The 21,416-nt window shown below is 42.7% G+C and overlaps 1 protein-coding gene across 4 annotated transcripts in view; it reads right to left on the reverse strand.

Annotated features, from left to right (window-relative positions):
- The window catches only part of MGMT (O-6-methylguanine-DNA methyltransferase), a 147,920-nt gene that overhangs the window by 106,750 nt on the left and 19,754 nt on the right, over window positions 1–21,416 (reverse strand). For all 4 annotated transcript variants that reach the window (XM_057408675.1, XM_057408677.1, XM_057408678.1 and 1 more), the window contains exon 3: window positions 20,310–20,449. In XM_057408675.1, the coding sequence (XP_057264658.1) occupies window positions 20,310–20,449 (140 nt within the window). The remainder of the gene's footprint in view (window positions 1–20,309; window positions 20,450–21,416) is intronic.

The raw sequence follows: 21,416 nt of genomic DNA on the forward strand, positions 1-21,416 counted from the left end.
GCAGGGACACCCTCCACTAGAGCAGCTTGCTCCAAGCCCCATCCAACCTGGCCTTCCACCACCTCTGCAGAATCTGGTGCCATTTCAGAGACCCTGGTGGGTAGGAACACTTGCAAACTGGAAAATTTGGCCCATAAACTATATAAGATACCAAATAACCATAATTTAGTCATTATCTCTAGTCATTGTTAGCCGCGGGTTAACCTAAAACAAAGCCCTAGTGATGCAGGGCTCTAGTTTCAAATCCTTCTCAAAGTAAAGGCTGACCTAACATGAAACAGACTCAGTGAACAACCAGAGAGCAACACCATTGTGCATGGAGCCCCATCCCTCAGCCATCAATGCACTGGATTTGCAGTTGGCCTTGTCAGGGCTCTCAGCAGATGGAAACTCAAGTCAAGAGGTGACGCGATTCACTCCTGCTCCATCATGGGAAACAGAGGTTTTGCTTCTTCTCACTTAAAATGCTATTACCCTCAGACAGACAGTGCTGAGGTGTTTCAGTGCTGTTAGTCCATGTGCACCCCAAGTACAAACAGTCTATCTCCAAAATGCGGGCAGACAAACCACTGCCATTTGACATGTGATTCACTAGAGAAGTGTTTCACAGGGGTCAGGAATGCTCTGCAGTGGCACAGAGGTTGGGGCTCTCCCACCATGCATGGTGAAAGGGACTGAGGTATTTTCACACATGAAGAGACTAAACTGAGCGCAGAGGTAGAAGGGCTTCATTGCTTTCCTATAGCTCAAAACTCAAGACTCAATAGCTTGACTTCCTGCTTCACGTCTAGGAGAGCATCTTTTACAGGCCATAGTCCAGTCCCCTAAGCTCTCTTTGAGAGCTGTTCCTAAGGCACCAAGTCAGGCCTTGACTGAAAGGACTTGCCTCATCCCTCAGCCAAGCTGCACAGAACCACCTCAAGCAATCAGTTGTCTTCTAGAACTGAAAAAGTAGAGAACATCATTTTAAAGGGCAGGATCAAGGAACACCAGTAGGAACTCCTTAAGCATACATCAGGCACAGTATAGCCCAATCTCAATCCAGGGGGGTCAGCTGGAGTTTATGCTCTCCTCCTCAGCTCCTTCATGCTCACACATCTGGAACAACCTACACATCTTTAAAGAAGAGATTCAGAGCAGCCCAAGGAGAAGGACTTGGGGGTGCTGGTCGATGAGAAAATGAACATGAGCCGGCTTCAGTGTGTGCTCGCAGCCCAGAAAGCAACTGCATCCTGGGCTGCATCAAGGGGAGCGTGACCAGCAGGGCGAAGGAGGTGATCCTGCCCCTCTGCTCTGCTCTCGTGAGACCTCACCTGGAGCATTGTGTGCAGTTCTGGTGTCCTCAACATAAAAAGGACATGGAACTGTTGGAACAAGTCCAGAGGAGGCCACGAGGATGATCAGGGGCTGGAGCACCTCCCATATGAAGACAGGCTGAGGAAGTTGGGGCTGTTCAGCCTGGAGAAGAGAAGGCTGCGTGGAGACCTCAGAGCAGCCTTCCAGTATCTGAAGGGGGCCTATAGGGATGCTGGGGAGGGACTCTTCATTAGGGACTGTAGTGACAGGACAAGGGGTAACGGGTTCAAACTGAAACAGGGAAAGTTTAGATTGGATCTAAGGAGGAAATTCTTTCCTGTGAGGGTGGTGAGGCACTGGAATGGGTTGCCCAGGGAAGTTGTGAATGCTCCATCCCTGGCAGTGTTCAAGACCAGGTTGGACAGAGCCTTGGGTGCCATGGTTTAGTGTGAGGTGTCCCTGCCCATGGCAGGGGGGTTGGAACTGGGTGATCTTAAGGTCCTTTCCAACCCTAACTATTCTGTGATTCTATGATTCTACCCAGAACACAGGAACCCATCTGCTTTGTCCATCAACTACCAGACTGGGGCAACCCAGCACCATGATCTCTTTAGCACTATTTCTGGAATAACAACAGTGTTGAAGGGAAGATGATTTTTAACCGAGTTACAGTGGAAGGAGACCAGGCAGGGAAACGTACAAGTATTACTGGGGGATGACGGGAAAGGTCTGATCATTAGGCTCACAACATTTGAAAGCAACACTGCAGCTGAGAGCTACAGCACTAAGATGAATGGACTTAAAGAATCACAAGTACCGTGGCCTCCGTTCCTTTCACAGGCCAGGATTCAGAACAGTACAGCTCAGGCTGCACAGCTAAAAATAGGACCCTGCAGTCTGCAGAGCTCACCAAGAAAGGTGTGCTCCAGCGTGCATCAACCAAAGCGCCTTTCATATGGGGAGTAGAAAGATTTCAGTGCTATTGAAGGACAAGCACCCAACTTGTTGCTCAGTAAAGGAAAACAGCAATGGCAGGTAGTGACAGGAGAAGGGGAATGGCTTTAACCTGCCCGAGGGGAGACTGAGATGAGCTCTTAGGCAGAAGCTCTTCCCTGGGAGGGTGCTGAGGCGCTGGCACAGGGTGCCCAGAGAAGCTGTGGCTGCCCCATCCCTGGCAGTGTTCAAGGCCAGGTTGGACACAGGGGCTTGGAGCAAGCTGCTCTAGTGGAAGGGGTCCCTGCCTGTGGCAGGGGTTGGAGCTGGAGGAGCTTTAAGCTCCCTTCCAACACAAACCATGCTCTGACCCTGTGAAAACTGGATGTTCACATGCCATTCTGCTGTAACACAGTGATAAGCTCAAGTATATACTGGTGTTCTCCCTGATTATGCCCCTAGGAAGCCTAGTGATAGAGCAGAACTGCTATTTCTGAGCCTTGCACTGCAACATCCCTGGAGGAGATGGCCTATTATATGGAAAAAACCCAACCAAACAATCAACCCCGAAGCCACACGCAGAGAGCAGTGAAAACATGAACCTCCTCTTCATAGCATTTTGCCTGTGATCATCTCCAGCCTTCACAACATGCTGGGTCTAGACAAATTCCTCTTTCTAGCAGAGAGAAGGCTCCTCATGGTCCCACCACAACCTAGCTCCCTACCCATCATGCTCCTCTCCACATGGGAATGATCCTGGCTTTAATCGGGATCCTTACTGGGATTATCAAGCATGTCCTTTGACAAAGCCAAAAGGCACATTCTGCTTCCCATCATATCACCTCCTGTTCATCAACAGCATAGAAAAAGAATGTACAAACCACAGGACAAGTGGTCAGATTTTGCCTATTTTCAGCATTAACTCCAGCACACTGACATATAAAACTAAACCTGCATTCTTCTAGGAGCAGAAGTTAGAGCGCTCAGAAAGCCTTGAATTAAAACACATTGATTTTGTAGAGTTTGAGGGGAAAAAACAGCATTACAAATGGGGACTCTAGTTCAACGTTAAAGTCTTCCCCATGCAGGATTAGCAACAAATATACAGCGTAAGAGGATTCTTTTGATAGTACAATTTCAAGACTGCCGATTTAATATGATCCAATTTTCCTTTCGTTTTCAAAGTTGGAAGAAAAATGTGTATATTACATCCTCTGATCTTTCCGGTGGTTCAGATCAATATGTGCAGGTCCTCACAAAAGGGAAATTCTCATTCACAGCTGCTTCGTAACTTAAATGAGAAAAATCACAAGGATGTAACTGTAAAATCCGCTGCGAGGTGCAAAACTGACAAATCCCGAAACTAAATATCAAAGGGTGTGTTAAAGGCTTGAAAGAAAAACTAAAGCTTTCCATAGAGAGAAGAAGGCTCGAATTTCTACTTCTCGGGGAGGTTTGGCCGTGGTTAGTTTGCATCTGTCTCAAACAACAATTACTTCCTTTTGCTACTACATCAAATAACCAAGACACCGCGATTTGGCCTACAGCAACATAACCACTGAACGGAGTTGTTGCTCGGGTTCAATTTGCATGATAAACTGTTGTTAACAGATACCATCTGTTTTTAAATTTAGTAAAAGGGCCCATATTATACAGCTCATTACAAATATTACTAACTCTTAGACAATGACTCTTGTAAAGTGTATATTGCAGCTAATGAAGTAGAAAGCTTAAACAACAAATCATTTACAAGTTTTTGTACAGTATTTCTAATGGAGGGCATTTATAATCAAAGGAAAATGTAATCACTTATGTTAAGCAATCCATGGACCTAGTCAATGTAGCACAAACAGCCATTATGCAAAATTATGACATTAAAGGGAAAAAGACTATTGCAGACTTTGCATTTTAGAGAATTGGCTCCACAGACTAATAATTTGGAAAGAATTAAACAGGTGAGGCCCCTCAGCTCCAAAATAGGATTTTTCCCACCCAATATCAAAAGCATATTCAGCTTGGACTGAGATTTGCTGCCCTGAATTAGACCTGACACCAGTAACAAAGGGGATTCTGTAATGGACATCGCCTCTTACAATACGGTGCATTAATGGGCATCATGGTGAACGTAATCTGTCAGGAACAGTCACAATAAAGATGTTCTACTGATTAATGTTCCACTAGGCCAGCAGTTAATAATTTATATAATTTGTATTAACTTTAAAATTGCCATCACTGTGGTGGACAAGGAAAAAAAAACCAAGACCAAATTCCATGTAATAATTTTACAGAGGAAAACATTACGGCAATTAAAACTTACGTTCATACAGGAGTAATCATTCAGGATTTACAGAGATGAATTATGGTGAAACAGAGCTGTGCATTTAAACAATATAATAAGAGAACACTTCAAAGAGGTCATAAATACTTAATAAATTACATTAATATTGGTGTTTGGTATTAGTGCATTTATATTCTTAGGAACTAAGTTTTAAGAATTAGTCATGTAGCAATAGATGCTTCTATAAAATTAACAAACTTGGAAAATAATGAGAAATAGAAGTCCCCATTAATTTTTCTAGAACTTTAATTGAGGAAATAGCAACGTTACAGTAGTAAAAAAAGGGCATTCCACATTCATTCACCTAATCCTTGTTTTTACACAGAGAATTAAGCATCCCTTCCCAAAGCATTGCACAGTGCGGTTCACGGGTATTGGTCAAGAATATCCTCTGCTATCCTATCAGGATGATTAATGAAGGCACCTTTTTCACAGAATGTCAGGCTCTGCCTTTTTAACAACTGACCTTTCATAGAATACTACTGAACTCATAATTCCACTTTTGTTCAGTTTCTTATTAGTGGAGTTAAAATTAATACTTATGGGAATGATGGCTAAGGTGATGCACAGTAAATCTTAGAGCACATCAACCTTCTGCACCGACTACCAAAGGAATAGTACCTGCATTTGTCTAGTTCAATAGCATAAGTATTCTAGTAAAACTCTGTGTCCTTTTAAAAGACAAATTAGGTCAATATTCAACCCTCTTCCAAGTACAAAGCTGTACATATGGAGAAATACTTTCAAAGTTCAGATATCCTCACAAAATAGTTAATGCCTACTGTACACAGAGGGATGCTTCATCCTGCTGCACTGTCTGAAGCTTCCATGACAAGGTGGATAAGATAAAGCTGCCTGTAGCTGATGTTCATCTGCAGGGAGACATTTTAGGAACTCATCTGGACAGTTTGGTAGCTACAGCCACTCTCGAGCACAGCCACCTATATCTCCATGCCCTAAAACCTGTATCCTCCAGCCAGGAGTAAAAGCCCTGCAGCATGCCACCATAAGGGTTTTCAGTCATTGATGCCATGAAGATAACCCTATTGAAACCACTACATCATAAAGTTGTCTGAACAAAGGACCCCTGTTGCTTTGAGGGGTTTAACGTTGAACCTGGTGTTATTAGGCTCCCAGGGGAAGGGAATGATGGTGCAACCTGACATTAACTGCTAATTTATTACCACCCTAGAACACCAAAGAGGCTACCTACCACCAGGTGGGACACGCCACCCCACTGCAGAGGATACTACAGGTCTTTGCAGGCACCCTCTTGTCCCAAGAGGATTACCATCACTGGCTTCCCAGCCTTCCTGGTGCCGTCACAAACAGCCCCGCAAGACAGGGCTGGTTTCAACTCACTGCAACAGACCAATGCTCTCACCTGCTCCTTCACTTCAGTATCACAGAATCATATCAGAGGATGGTTTGGCTTGGAAGGGACCTTAAAGCTCCTCCAGCTCCAACCCCTGCCACAGGCAGGGACCCCTTCCACTGGAGCAGCTTGCTCCAAGCCCCTGTGTCCAACCTGGCCTTGAACACTGCCAGGGATGGGGCAGCCACAGCTTCTCTGGGCACCCTGTGCCAGCGCCTCAGCACCCTCACAGGGAAGAGTTCTGCCTTAGATCTAACCTAAATCTCCTCTCGTTCAGTTTGAACCCATCACCCCCTGTCCCATCACTACAGTCCCTGACAAAGAATCCCTCTCTATCTCCCTTGGAGGCCCCCTTTAGATACTGACAAAGATGACTGACAGAGGCTTACCACAGCCACCTCCAGCATACTGCTGCTGACACACCTACAAGGCCCAGGAGAACAGAAGATACAGGGTTGGCCACACTGCTCCAACCAAGCTGGAAAGCCCACACAGAGCAGAACAGATACTGCACCACATACTAAAGCAATGCTGGCTGGATCAGGGTTGCTCTGCCCAAGGAGGTGTGATAATGCTTGCTCCTTTCTCGGCGCACACGTGCCACTTCTGTACCATGCTCTGCTCCTCAGCATAGCCAAACCTCATGTGCTCTTCGTTAACATAACTTTCTATATTTGTATGTCTTTAAAAGACACTGGCATCAACTCTTTTCTCAGTTTTAGACATTAACATCCCCAAACCCAGAAGCTATCAGGCTACAGACAGCTTCCCATCTTCAAAGATATTTTAAGATGATAAAGACACAAAACCTTATTAGTAGCCAGTGATCAAAATACAGGCTCTGGCAGCCCTGCATCTGATGTCAAACACTTGAGACATCACACAACTGGCAGCAGTCCTGCTGTAAAACACGCAATAACACAACCAAACTGCAGCTTAAGTTTTCTCTCTGTTTTCATTCACATTCACCCAGAGTCGTCCATCCACATCCATTAGGAGAGAAGACATCTGCATTATGGCTAAATATTGCATTGCACAAACAGAATGGTGTTTGCACTGTTTCAACCCTGGCAAATCAAAAGACACCAGGAGGATTTCAGCCTAAATGAGGTTTTCTAGAACAAAAATAGAGGACATTGGAACACATTTCAACCTCCCCTTAGAGCTCAGTGTTTTTCGTAAGGTCAACTGGGCTGTAACTTACCTGTCCTTTAACTGGAGACCCAAGACCTGTCCAGGTCCTCAGCAGAAAAGCAGTTCCTAAAATGCAACCTAATAAACTGACTGTACTCCAACTTCTGATCCTTCATGCATCACACTAAGTATAGCTTGAGAAACAAAACCACACAAAATCAAAAGACTTGTTTACTGGAATCAATTTTGCTCCTGTATCAAAGGAAGTATTTCCCTGCTCTTTCAGTTTTCAGCAATGTTATTACATGGGAGAAGGATGGCTGCTTTTCCTCACACAAGAGCCAAAGGTTTTTCACACCTTTGTCATGGTCAAACATGCAGAAGTTACAAAAAGAGAAGAATCACCTCTGAAAAGTATTAAAGACCTGCTGAAATGCTGAGTCTTCCCATGAATGTTGGCAACACAAGTCTGTGGATTCTAACTCACAACTTGCCTTAAGACAGGGGTGGTAAAAAAGGCCAAAGTTGTGATTCTCCCACTGATTAATAAAGAGTGGCATCAAATGTTTCAATGGCAGCATTTTCATATGAAATGTTAATAAATTTTGTTCATAATTTAATGTACATTTGCACATTGAAAACATGCATAAAAGGTGCATACACTCCTGTTGTAAAACATCGAAGATGCTCACTGATCACACAAGTAACTACATACATGATCATACCAGTAACTGCAAATACCTCGGAGCCAAGAACCATCGTGGATCATGAATTCTTACGGCTAATTAGATGAGCTCTTAGGCAGAAGCTCTTCCCTGCGAGGGTGCTGAGGCGCTGGCACAGGGTGCCCAGAGAAGCTGTGGCTGCCCCATCCCTGGCAGTGTTCAAGGCCAGGTTGGACACAGGGGCTTGGAGCAAGCTGCTCCAGTGGAAGGGGTCCCTGCCCGTGGCAGGGGTTGGAGCTGGAGGAGCTTTAAGGGCCCTCCAACCCAAACTGTTCCATGATCAAGGCATCCACATGCTGGATTACTGAGCCACAAGCAATAACAGAAGTTTCTTTTAAACAACAGAATGATATGTAGAAAAATATGATTATTTTCAAAGTTTAATTCCTTACCAGTTGAAAAGTTGAACCAAGACAAGAAGTCTGTACTTAAAGGACCCACAGTCTGGAAGTGCTGAGTGAATAAAAAAGTACTTCCCAATTAACACACACAGATGTGTCTTCTGCAGTCCAAAACAAAGCAGACCTTCTAATCCTGCCAGTGCTACCCTGACAGAGCCTGTAGTTAAAGTCATGTGAGTTACAGTTAGTCTGGTCATAAATTAGCCCAATTACCAGTGATTTTTGATAACAGAGTGATGGACCTGAAGGAACAGTATTGAATGAAGACAAAGTTACAACATGAACTGAGCCAAAGCAAAAGTGTCATACACAGGAGTGGTAGAATTGGTCATGTTTATTTCCCTGTTTCAGCAATGCCACTACTGAATAAATCAGTGAATGTGTGCTCATTCTGAGAGGGGTTTAATATTTCAATAGAATTAAGAATTAAGATGCAGCAAGTTTTTGGAATGAATCTCAAAAAGCAAACCAGCAGAATTCAGAAATGCCTTTGGGGATCTAAATGTAAACCCCATCTGAAGGAGCCCTTCGCTGCCACTCAAGTACAAGTTACAAAAAGAGCCAACAAAACCCCCAAAACAAATCAAATATTAATTTTCAGTCCCAGCACACTGGACTAAACATCACTAACAGCGACTCTTTAGGAAACACTGCAAGAGATTTAACAAAGAGGGAAGTTTCATTGTACATACAATGTTGTAGAGTATAAAAATTCCAGTTTAGATGCCCATCACAGGGAAGCTGAGTCTGACTGATCCACGATGTGAATACAGCACTATTAGCAAGTAGAAAGCGTTATTAGGAATGTATATCCAAGCTCCTTTTTGTTTTCCTTCAGCTTCCTTATACCTGGGGGTTGTTTTTTTGGCCATGTGGCATCTTTTTACTGTGATTTATCGTTCCTTCAGACAAAAGGTTCTTTGTTCCTTTTCACATTACCTGCATGCACTGGAAATCAGATGCATCACGCCTGGCTTTTTGTTCCTGTATGCTTTTGTTATTGCTAAGTTCCATGAAAAAGGATTTCAACACGGATTTCCCAGAACAGGCAGGAAGCGAGACACGCTATCACAACCCTGAGGATATCCTCTGTTTCACACTGGAACATAAATCTTAAAGCCCAGAGGATATCTGCATAAATGAAGAGCATCTGGACAACCTCAGAGTCACAAGGAATATTACCCAGCGCACAGAAAACTTCTGACCTACAGGAGTTGATAGGTGATCCCAACCATGACCAACAGAAATTGCAACCAACACCAGAGCAGAGAGTCAAAGGGGGAGCTGCTTTGACAGACAAATGCACAACCAGAGCAGCAAAGGCAGAAAAACCCACCCAAATGTGGCAAGGGCAAAAAGCCTTCAAGCAACTAAACCCCCCACAAAAGCTCAATCCCACCTTGGTCAGTCATCCCTGCCAATGGCAATAGAAGAAACCCAAGAAAATCAGACTGGTTCAAAGAATTCAAACAGAGGTGGAGACAGTCAAGACAGTCCAAGGTGCTCCATGCCAGGTACAACCCAAAGATCAGGTCAGTCTGGTCTTCTGCATTCCAGAGGTATAAATAGAAGAAATTTTCTGTATCCTTCAGGCGTTCATGGCAGCATATAAAATCAGAACAAACTGTTTGCAGAGGTGAAGAACATTCATGAGCTGTGAAGAATGGCTACTTCCAAATTATTGAGTTAATACATTTCAAATTGCCTTAATATCACCTGATTTATATTTATGACCCAGTTCCATACAGCATTTAAACTTTCAACAACTCCTCCCCCAGGTTAAATCATTGAACTGGAAGAGCTTAAAAAATAAAGCAGAAAATATTCTCTATCCTCCTTGTCCCTTGTATCCAAGCATCTAAACACCGGGATGCTCAGGGCAGTTATCCATCACAAGAGGCTTTCTGAAGGTTGTATTTGGGCTGTGGTTTATGTATTAGTCTACTGCAGCACCATGTACTACAGGAGATCTAGGTCTAACGCAACAGCCATGAAAAACCTGGTGTACTCCATAATGCTATGTACATTTATAAACACAACTGCTGTCTTGACGGCCATAGGTGCTCCCAGATAGCACCATGCTTTTCATGTTTAGCACAGACTGATGTGCCACCTACCCACACCACCCACCAACCATGGAGACTCATTCATGCTGGCTTCCATGCTTCATGGCAAACTCCTACCGCATCACTCTTGGTGGCCTCTGGCACATAATGCCAGTGGCACAGAGGAGTTCAGTCACTACGTATTAGCTGATGCTTTTTGCTGTTTATCACACAACTAAGACTTTAAAACTTTCAGGAATGGTTATAAGAGCTATGTGGGACCATTTACACCCTCCCAATGAAGTGATGGCTACCACATTTCAGTGGAACTTGGACTTAAGTCTACACGGAATCACAGAATAGTTAGGGTTGGAAATGACCTTAAGACCACCTAGTTCCAAGCCCCCCTGCCATGGGCAGGGACTCCTCATACATAAAGTAGACACTTCGACATAACCATCAGAAAACACACAGATTTAAGTTGCCATACCCAGAGATACCAACAGCAAAAGCTAGAACCAGAAGCTTGTGACTTTCAGAAGCCCAAGGTCTGGGATACACAACAATGCCCCATTGCACTCTTCAGCCTTCTAGGTTGACGTAGCCCCAGCAAAACAGCCATTGCTCCATCCCAGGGCAAGATACATTCCATCACTGCCAGGAACACTCCTGATTAGAATTCTACAACCCTGCTGCAGAATGGGAACAAGCTGTGATATGGAAACCAGTCCTAAATGTTTAATATCATCAGCAATTCACAATCATTTCTGAAGTGTCTTTTCCTGGATAACTTTTTCCACTGCATGATCTTAGTGAGGAGATAATAGGAGATGCTGCTTTTGAATAAGTTATACATTTCCCTTGCTTTACTTGAACATAACAATGCCACCATTATTAATATTTTCACTGTACAAAACAGCACTAGCCTTCCAAAGAAAAAGTCCTTGACCAAACTATCAGAGGACATTAAACTGAGAAGTGATCTACTGATGCAAATCATTAAATCTATTTGCATTTGCTTACTGAACCCTAACACAGAAATTAAACTACATAGTGTGGGAAAAAGAGCTGGTTTTGCATGGTTAAAAGGAGACATCTTGGAAGATCCGAGCTCTATGTCATTAATTTTCCTTCTTCCCCTCATTAACAAGTAAAATGTTTTCACTGCTTGAAAAGTTTTAATAAATAGGAAAAAGCAGGGCAGCTGACATAAGTTTTTAATGTAATATACAAGAGCTTTTAATATTTTTACATATATTAATGTAAAAGCTAAAAATAAATGTTAAAAGGTTACGTTTGTGAAGAAAGAAAAATGGCATTTACAGTTACAGCATGAGGTTTTAGAATTTAACTCTTGCTTTCCCAGCACAGTGTGCTGAAGACCATTTCACTGAAACCCAGTTCCACTGCAATGGTGAGACACTGCAGAAGTGGCACCGGGGTTAAGGACAGGAACTGTCTCATGTGCTCCAGGGTGATTGTGCTTTGTTCTACCACATCTTAAATTCTGTTTACGGAAGGAATTAAAGTAGGTATTAACAATAATAATAATTAATAGCTATAATCAGCACATACATCAGTAGCATGTGATCTTTGAGAGTTTTACTGCAAATACATGAGCCAAAGTAGCCAATGAAGACCAACTACTGCAGCTACAGCTGGGTAAAGCCACCCAACACCACAGAAATCCCCAAATACCCCACTGCTTCTCAATCCCTGAACTTTGCTCTGATCACAGCATGGGCACAGTCAAGGCTTTTCAGGTAGGTATCACTGGCACAGGGTGCCCAGAGAAGCTGTGGCTGCCCCATCCCTGGCCGTGTTCAAGGCCAGGCTGGACACAGGGGCTTGGAGCAAGCTGCTCTAACAGAAGATGCCCCTGCCCGTAGCAGTGGGTTCTAACCAGCTGAGCTTTAAGGTCCCTTCAACATAAAGCAGGCTGGGATTCTGTGACACTCTTCAGCAAAACATTTTGTGATACAGCTCTCAAGGAGAGGTGCAGGAAGGTTCCTCTTACCCAGATGTGTCTGTACTTACACCTCACTGTCCCATCTCAAAGCAGCTCTCTGGCTCTGAATTATTCTCAGCATTATCTATGTATCTAGATTTTCTTGGAGGACCACAAAAGCCTGGGAAGAAAACCACAATGAAGAGCTGCAATATTGAAGAACACCCAGTAATTCTGACACATAATAGAAACATAATCCATGTCATTATGCAGCCCATTTTCCCTTGTTTATAACAAGGATTTGCAATGGAAACATGCTCCAGTGCATTAATCTACCTCTGGCACAAGGAGTGGAAAGGTTCCACTCATGGCCTGCGTTACAGAAGAGTTAAAGATACACCAGGCAGAGTTATCTGTGGCACAGTGTAGGACAGGGTGACAGGAAGAGATTTAATTCCAGAGGACTTTCTTGAAGAGAGGAGGCTGCATAGACATATTCTCACACTCCTCTTTGGCAAAATTATTTTCCAGCACTATTGCAGCTCTACATCTTCTGCACTAGAAATAAAGCCATCATATTTGTGGGATTTTCAAGTGGGTGTCTGCACAAGTTATATTATCTAATACAGCTTGTTGTTACTTTTGCCATTTTAAAATATCACTCCTGTAAAACGCGATCACTGGGTTGCTATAACACTTCTTGGCCAACCATTGAGGTTTATAAACACGCACCAGGTCGGGAGCAATGTTTTTTCTTCTGCACACCAAAACAGGGCTGTTAGCCTTTTGACATGGTGTTGCCTATGTTACAATTAAAGGCTTTCAAACATCAGATTAGCACCACAAAGAACTGCCCAGTAGAAATCTAGAGTTCTGTCATTCTAGTCTATGATTCTATGGATTTTCGTTTGATTTTTTTTACATAGAGCCCTCAAAGGTTTCTCCAGTAGACCTGTGGACAAAAAAATGCAACTGAAGACTTGCAAAACCAACTCCTATTTGAATCTTGTTACACTGCCTTTGACAGATGAATAGGAATGCAGCGGTGCTGTCAGGATAAATAACACATCTAAAGTATAGTATTGATTACAGTGGAGTTGCTCAATGTTCCCTTCAGTTTAAGGGAGAGGGGAATGTGGGTTTTGCCAACCACGCAAAATACAACCCACCATCCACACCTGACAGTGAAACTTCTCCTGCAAACCGTGCCTAAAGCCATAGGAAACCATGCATTTGAGCTGTACGACACATTAGGCTTCAAAGTCTAAACTTCCTACGTGATGTTAGAGCTTATTTTAAGTTTCTGAAACACTATTTCCAATAAAAAGTTTTCTTATCTTGATGCAGCATAAGCAATCTGTAGCATCTCCACAAGAAACTATGAAAAAAACCCAGTCCAGTTTATTTTTAATAAAAGAAGGACTATGCTATATAATAACTCTTCCTGCCACATCCATTGAATCTGCTGAAATAAAGATTGATGCCTGGATATTTGTAGACACTTCTACCAGAGGAGGCAATATTTCTTTTTTTCCTTTCCCCCTTCTTCTTTGTGAATATACCATCTTCCTGTTTATTTGGGCGTAATGTGAAGTTACAGCCATCATCTCCCTATTACCCAGGCATCTGCATGCTTTGTTTCTAAGACAAGTGGCAGAAAACTCAACGAGATTTGCATGAGCTTAGTGCCACAAGTTAAAAGATATTCAGAAATAAGAGGCTTACAAAGAAAAATGTGCAAGACTGACCTTCTCCTTACGGTGACTGCTCTACATAAGCACCCAAAACATGCTTTCATTTTACACATCAATATGAAAGTCATAGAATGGTTTGTGTTGGAAGGGAGCTTAAAGCTCATCCAGTCCCAACCCCTGCCACGGGCAGGGACCCCTTCCACTAGAGCAGCTTGCTCCAAGCCCAGTCCAACCCGGCTCTGAACACTGCCAGGGATGGGGGAACACTGATGCCAAATCAACACTGCGTGGATTGAAAGGGGTTAAAATGCAAGAGAAGCAGCCCAGAGACCAAATCACAGAGCACACGTGTACTGCTGCACTGCCTCACACACATGGTACTCCCCTAATTTCAAGGGAACTCAATGGCTAAAATCCAGCATGGATTTTGCCCCACATGTTGAAGAATCATCACCTCAGAAGGACCAGGCGTTCTAAAGCAAAGCAGCACTTTTTGAGAGCAATGTACTACAGAAGCAAAGACCACATGGAACGATCTAAGCCCTTCACCCAGCTGCTAAAGGACTTGATACACGGAGACTCGCATCAAATGCGGACTGTATCTCAAACATAATCTGTTTGTATTAACACCAACAAAAGATCCATCTAATGAACCATTTTCCAGTCACCGTAAACAGTAATTAAATACACTAAATCTGAAAAAAGGAAAGTGCCATACAAAGAAGCATACTTTGATCACTGGTTAAGTGCCATCAGCTTGGATGATTATAGTATTTACTGGATTAAGTGCTGTGTGTCAGCTGGCAGGAAAGCTATGATGCATTTGGACCTGTCCACAATTGGTTGGTGTTTTAACATCCTTCCAGTGGGAGCAGGAATGCCACCTTGCAGAGGGTAAGCACTGCTACTGTACTTGCTATGAAAAACAACCCAAAATAAAGGTAATTTTCCAGACATTAGGGATATGTTGAGTTTTATTAACATTATTACTCAAAGCCTATAAACTGCATGCAGATCATAGGATGGCTCCTTAAGGACAGAGGTCTTTGAAAGAACCAGTAATACAACTTCACCTGTGCAAGAATAATGGCAGTAAACACAACTGCCCATTTTCAATGGCAGAAACACCAGGCTCTGCAGAAGGAACAGAAGCCAGTGGTTTGGTTCCACCACCTTTCCTCCAGAAATGACCTGGAATCTCTACAGAGTCTATGCTACCAGCAGCTTAAGCTTCAAAGAGGTCTGTAGGACACCTCTCCTCTTCCTGCTCCCACTGCACATTTAGAGATCATCCCCAAGCCATTAACTTCACTACAAATATGCACTTTATCTCATCCGGGTTTATCCTGTACCTAGAAAATCTCTGCTCTTACACAATAATCTTAAGGAAGAACTGCATGGGGAAGAGTTGCACATCTTCCAAGCTACACCTCCAATAACCCTCTGTTCACCTAAGTCACATCAGATGTTCATAGTAAACCAGAAATGTATTCAAAGCAGCAAAGGGTAGTCACATACTTACCTCCTTCAGTCAGTTTTTAGTATGCCCCTGAGCTCCACTAAGTTTCTTAGCCTTGGCTGATGCTTATTGGAAAAATAGGAGTGGCACTCTCCCAAATGCCTCCCACTTGTGGCATCAAAGTGAGATATCACTCACAGTAAATTTTACAGTATGAGGAATGAAAGAGTTAGCAAAGTTGACATTTAAACCATCATCACTGCCCATGATTAAATACCTCAGAGATGAACAGAGTGGTTCACACCTCTCCAAGTTATTGTTCTAGGCTCTTATCAGGCTCCCATACACCGCTGCACCTTCACACTTGAGATTGTCTCTGAATCTGTAATAGCTGGAAACCTGTTTAAACAGAGATTGGGGCGAGTTTCTGATGATGTTAACCTGGCAGAAGGAGACTGACTGAAACCCGCAGTGGATATCAATATCAGCACATTCTGGAATTTGTGCCCACTGAGAAATGGCAAATTCAACATCCATCTCACACACACACAGCAGTGCATCACACTGCTCACCACCCTGTGCTCAGCAGAACAGGAGCTTCCAGCCACACACTACAAGCTGTTCGAGTTTCAGAGAATCACAGAATAGTTAGGGTTGGAAAGGACCTTAAGACCATCAAGTTCCAACCCCCCTGCCATGGGCAGGGACACCTCACACTAAACCATGCCATCCAAGGCTCATTATACCTCAAGGCACATTATACCACTGCCCTTCTTTAACCCAAGTCCTCCAGTTGCCACTATTTCCCTGCACACATGCAAGCCAGATAACCATAGATCACCTAGATGGGATTCTCCCAACTCCACAAAGGGAAATGGGAATCCTGGGGCCATTTTCCTGGAGAAACAGGGAATTCCTGAAAGAATTTAGAGCTGTCCAACCCAAGGAAACACTGTTCCCTTCTGAAATCCCAACTGCCAAGTCAACATCCCATGATTCCAGAGTATCTGCTGCTGTTAGTGTTTAGCACAGGAAAAACCAAGCATGGTTTGCTACTGCTAACAGGGTTCATGAGTGCCATCCCCTACTATCCAAACAGGTAACTCACTCCTCCAGTCAGGAGCAAGATGAGGCTTCTCAGAACAGTTAACCCACAGCTTGGGAACACCGCAGCCAATATAACAAGAAGATTTAAATCTGAAACTTCAAAGCTGCAAGAGACACTCAACAGGTACAGTAATGGTATAGAGCAAGTTTTTCTTTTGGAATGAGCAAAAACTTAAACACTTGTAATATTTCAAGCAGGAATACTGGAGGAAAAAACAAGGATAAAGCACAACAGCTGATATAGCACTAAATATATATACAGGTTATATAGACTTTTCTTTTTTTTGTGAAAATAAGAACTGTGAAGCTGAAGTTCTTGAAACCAGACAAATCTATACAATCAACCATCTTCCATATAGTTTTTGTCCCACTTTACAACCCTGAAGCAGGACAGTGCCAATTTGTTTCAGAAATAGCCCTACAATGGAAGTACAGCCCAGCACCCCCTTATGATGTTCTACAGGGATTAACACTACTGGAGCCTCCATCATACAGTGTATGGGAATTAAACACAGATTCTGATAATTCCAGTGCTGTTCGGTTACTGATTATCATCAATTCTGGCTCTACCAGAGAAGCTGTGGCTGCCCCATCCCTGGCAGTGTTCAAGGCCAGGTTGGACACAGGGGCTTGGAGCAAGCTGCTCAAGTGGAAGGTGTCCCTGCCCATAACAGTGGGTTCTAACTGGATGAGCTTTGAGGTGTCTTCCAACACAAACCAGGCTGGGATTTTATGGTTCTATGATCTTCAGCGATTTATTAATTGACAGTGCCAACCTGAATGACAAACAAGTCAATTCGCAATTTAAATGCTATAACAGAAATAGGGGATTTCAAGGTACTGTTTTAAGTTAAGCGATTGGTGGCAACACACTTTGATTGTGAAACAAACTATTTCAGTCAGTATTCAGTAAATCAAAACTTTCACAACTGTATCTAGCTGAAATTCCTCATTTATGGATATTAATTCTTAGGTATATACAAACATCAATTGAAAAGGCTTGACTAAAAACCCCTCCACTCCAAACAGAAACCGTTACACTGCGACGTGCCTGGACTTTTAAGCTCACAAGGAGCAGAATAACCTTAGGTTATTACAATTAGTTTCATCTCATTAATAGATCAATTTCTTCCAAGCATACTGAAACCTGAATTTTACTTTGTTGCCTCTCCTTTTAGTCTCCATTATAGTCTGTGTTCTTAAGTTTTAAGGAGAGCCATCACCGAATAGGTTGTAATCTCAGGTGATTAATTGCACAGCATTTTACAAGCTGTAAAATAGAGCAAGATCTCCACAAAGAGATTATGCCATTAGCAGCCCCTCTCATCCGATTTCCCTACAACCAGCAGGATTCTGACAGACTGCAAGTCTTCAGTATTTATACATTTCAAAGGTTTACTTATTTTTGTTGTTAAAAACCCTAAGATGTATATTGATTATTACATGCAATTCTACATGAGAAGTCCCAAGCACCGTGGAGCAGAATACCAATATTTATTACTGGACTTGTGCTCATTATGGTTCTCTCTGACAGGGGTCCATTAAAATCAATTTTTATGTTTCTTATGGGTTTTTTTTCCCTACCCAATGTTCTTACCACAGCATTTATTAGCCCGTCAGAAGAAACACTGGGCACTGTTTTGGTTTTATTTTAGTCTGTCGAAAATAATGAGGACAGATTTAACAACCATTCACTGGCGATGAGTGGAAGAGATTAAATGTTATATTTCAGCACAAACATTTACAGAGGGCTTTAAAAATTTTAGATCTTTATCACTGGGAACGACAACACAAGTCCCACCTTCCACCTCTGTTCCAGATGTAAATTCTTAACAGTAAGAATAGTCTGCTTACCATGAACTTGAACAACTCTTCAGTGACAGTCTATCTAATGTAACAATTTGGGCATATAAATCATGCAACCTGCTAAATTAAGTTGCATTAAGATGCCGCTAAAGCCTCAAAACTTCCTGGCTACCCAGAAGAAGTCTCCACTAAGATGGATAGAGATCATATAAAAGAAGAATTAGGAAAAGGATCTCAACTGTTCAACTGCCTGAGGAACAAGATCACAAGACCCTTCTTCAACCAGCCAATGGGGCCATGCTGCAGGTGAGCAAGTGCAGAAACTGTGGTAAATGAAGGGAGCAGAAGCCTTCCTTAAATAGGGATGGACTTTGCCTTGCACCAAGGCTCCCTCAAGGAGAACATCCCACAGTCTGAGTACCAGCATCTCTCATCTACATGGACAGAGGTGAGTAACGATGTACTTGGTGCTTCTGGGGGACATGTGTAATTCCCTGGAAAAAGGGGATTTGTGCCTGAAACATCAATTTCCATCCCAGTAAACTTTGCCCCAAAAGAAAAGGCAACCCATGAAGTGAAACACCCAAAACCTCAACACTAAACACAAGTCAAACACAGACCTCTGCTCTCACCTCTGCAGGAGTGCTACACAAACACAGTATGACAATAACCCCCCATCCACCTTCTCAACCTCTACTAATTAAAAGCCTGTAATGATTTTCTTTCAATATTATTCCATTTCACTTTGAGCCTTTAATTTTAGTGCCCACAACTTCATGTTTTTTGTCTTTCACTTTTGTTTTCATACAGTTCCCTTTACATCTGGCATTATAAAGAACACACAATCTGTATCTGTCACTTCAAGAACCCACAAACCTTTTCCCTACTGTTCTTTCACATGCTCACTGATGTTTCCCCTTCTCAAAGGTGAAGAGCCCTCATCTGATTAGGCTTTTTCAGGCAGATACTGCAAAGGCAAACATCAGCCTTACCCTAAATGTGTCTTTATTTCCATTCCTCATCAGCAGAAATCCAACACTCAAATCAGCCTATGAAGAAACTGAAGTACTTATTTCTGCATTGCTGGAGTTGGCAATTGTCAAATACAGAGGTTTGAGGGTTTCCATGGAGAAAAAACACATTTCAATCAGAATTCACATTATGCTCCATATTCCCGATTCATTTGCACTTCAATTACAAGGATAATAAAATGGGAAAACCCCACAAATCAATGGAGAGTTTCATAAGTGAAAAATAGGAGAAAAGGACAATGTGGAGAGAAGGAAACTAAAAACCTGTGTGTCTTGTCAGAAAAAGCTGTGCTGCAACGGACTTTGGCAAAGCCTTTGCTTTCATTACCAGAAACAGCTGCATAGACCAACCTTAAATAAGGTGTAACTTCCATTCTGGCAGAAGAATTCAGCAAAGAAACCTCACCATTTTGAAAGAAATCGGCGTTTCTTCTCCAAATGTCACTGAGCATTTCCCCAGAAATAAGGGAAAAGCACTGACCAAAGAGCTGAACAGATGTATTTTAGATTGATCAGCACTGATACCCCACAGTAAAACATGCCAATACCTCCTCAGTCAGTTCTGTATTTGAGATTTCATCTCCCCTGCCATGTGTATCATCTGTTCTGAGCTCCAGAAGATATTATAGCTATGGAAAACCATCCAGAGCTCCCAGAGGCAGCATGCAGTAAGTAAAACAATGATTCAACCCCAGTTTTTCCTCTTGAACATATACATCTAGATACAGGTCTGGAAAATTGGCAAAGGATACAAGGAGTGACAGACTTACATGTGTCCAAAATTAGGGACAGGATATACTTTCAAAGCCTCATTAAAAATACTTCTATGTTAGAACGTTTCTTTGCTAATGTTATTGATGCAGCACAAAGAAATGCATTTTGGACCCACCACTCCTCAAAGGCACTGGAGTCCCAGTATAGCCAGTAAAAACAAATCCAAAGTCATGTCTTAGATTGTCCAGAAGAACTTTCTTCTACAATATACCTAAATATAAGATCAGTAGGACATGAACTTACCCACTTGGCAGCAAACTCATTTTTGGAAGCTTTATTTCATGTAAGCCTGTTTCACACCCCAATATCTCAATCTTTCCCACAGGGGTAAGCAGAGCCATGCGTCTCTCCTTGCACTGAGATCCTCCCATTGTGGATTTCACCTGTTCATGAAAAGAAACTCCTCTTTAATTGCATGCATTTTCACCATGGCACATTCATCTTAAGGTATTTTGATTAGTTTTCAAAAGCAATGTTAAAAAGCACAAGAAACCAGCGTAGTTCCCTCAACCATGGCTCTGGCTTTCAAAATTCCAACTCAGAATGATTAGATAAAAGGAAAATAATTATTCAGTGAGGCGCTGGCACAGGGTGCCCAGAGAAGCTGTGGCTGCCCCATCCCTGGCAGTGCTCAAGGCCAGGTTGGACACAGGGGCTTGGAGCAAGCTGCTCTAGTGGAAGGGGTCCCTGCCTGTGGCAGGGGGTGGAGCTGGAGGAGCTTTAAGCTCCCTTCCAACACAAACCAGGCTGGGATCCTGTTATTTCCATGATCCAACCCAAGAAGTCCACATCCCCATGTTAACTAGAACAGTGACCTCCATGAAAATCTCAAATAGCAGCAAGTCCACGGCTGGTTTATCCGCTAACATCTGATGGTTTTGACACCAATTTCAAAAGGATTATTGTGACAAAGTATATTCACTGGTTTAGAGCAGCAGTGTTATGCAAATAAGGACGAGAACACAGAGTATGTCTGCTAGAAAAATATATGGGAAAAAAAAAAACCAATCATTCCTTAGTAAAAAAAATCCTTTTTTTATCCCCATTGTTACTAGTCTGGTTTTATGATTACTGATAGGATGTAGTTGGAAACAGATGCCAAGCATGTCTCAATATTGTGCAAGACAAACAATAACATGCTTGTCAAATTCAGCTTGGCTAAAAACCAGCGTGACTCTATGGACACTGAGCTGTATTTACAGCTTAGTGTGCACAATCATTAGGAGAGAACTAGGACAGGACACCACAGACACATCCACTGTAGTCACCAAACCAGAGGTTCAGACCCCACTGCATTAGTGCTGTACAGCCAGCACAAGAAAGACTTTGCTCCAATGAGCTAAATTCAAT

Source organism: Pezoporus wallicus, unplaced genomic scaffold (assembly GCF_028554395.1).
Source record: "Pezoporus wallicus isolate ANWC-B61680 ecotype Strahan unplaced genomic scaffold, APGP_CSIRO_Pwel_v1 contig_13954, whole genome shotgun sequence".
Lineage (NCBI taxonomy): Eukaryota > Metazoa > Chordata > Aves > Psittaciformes > Psittacidae > Pezoporus > Pezoporus wallicus.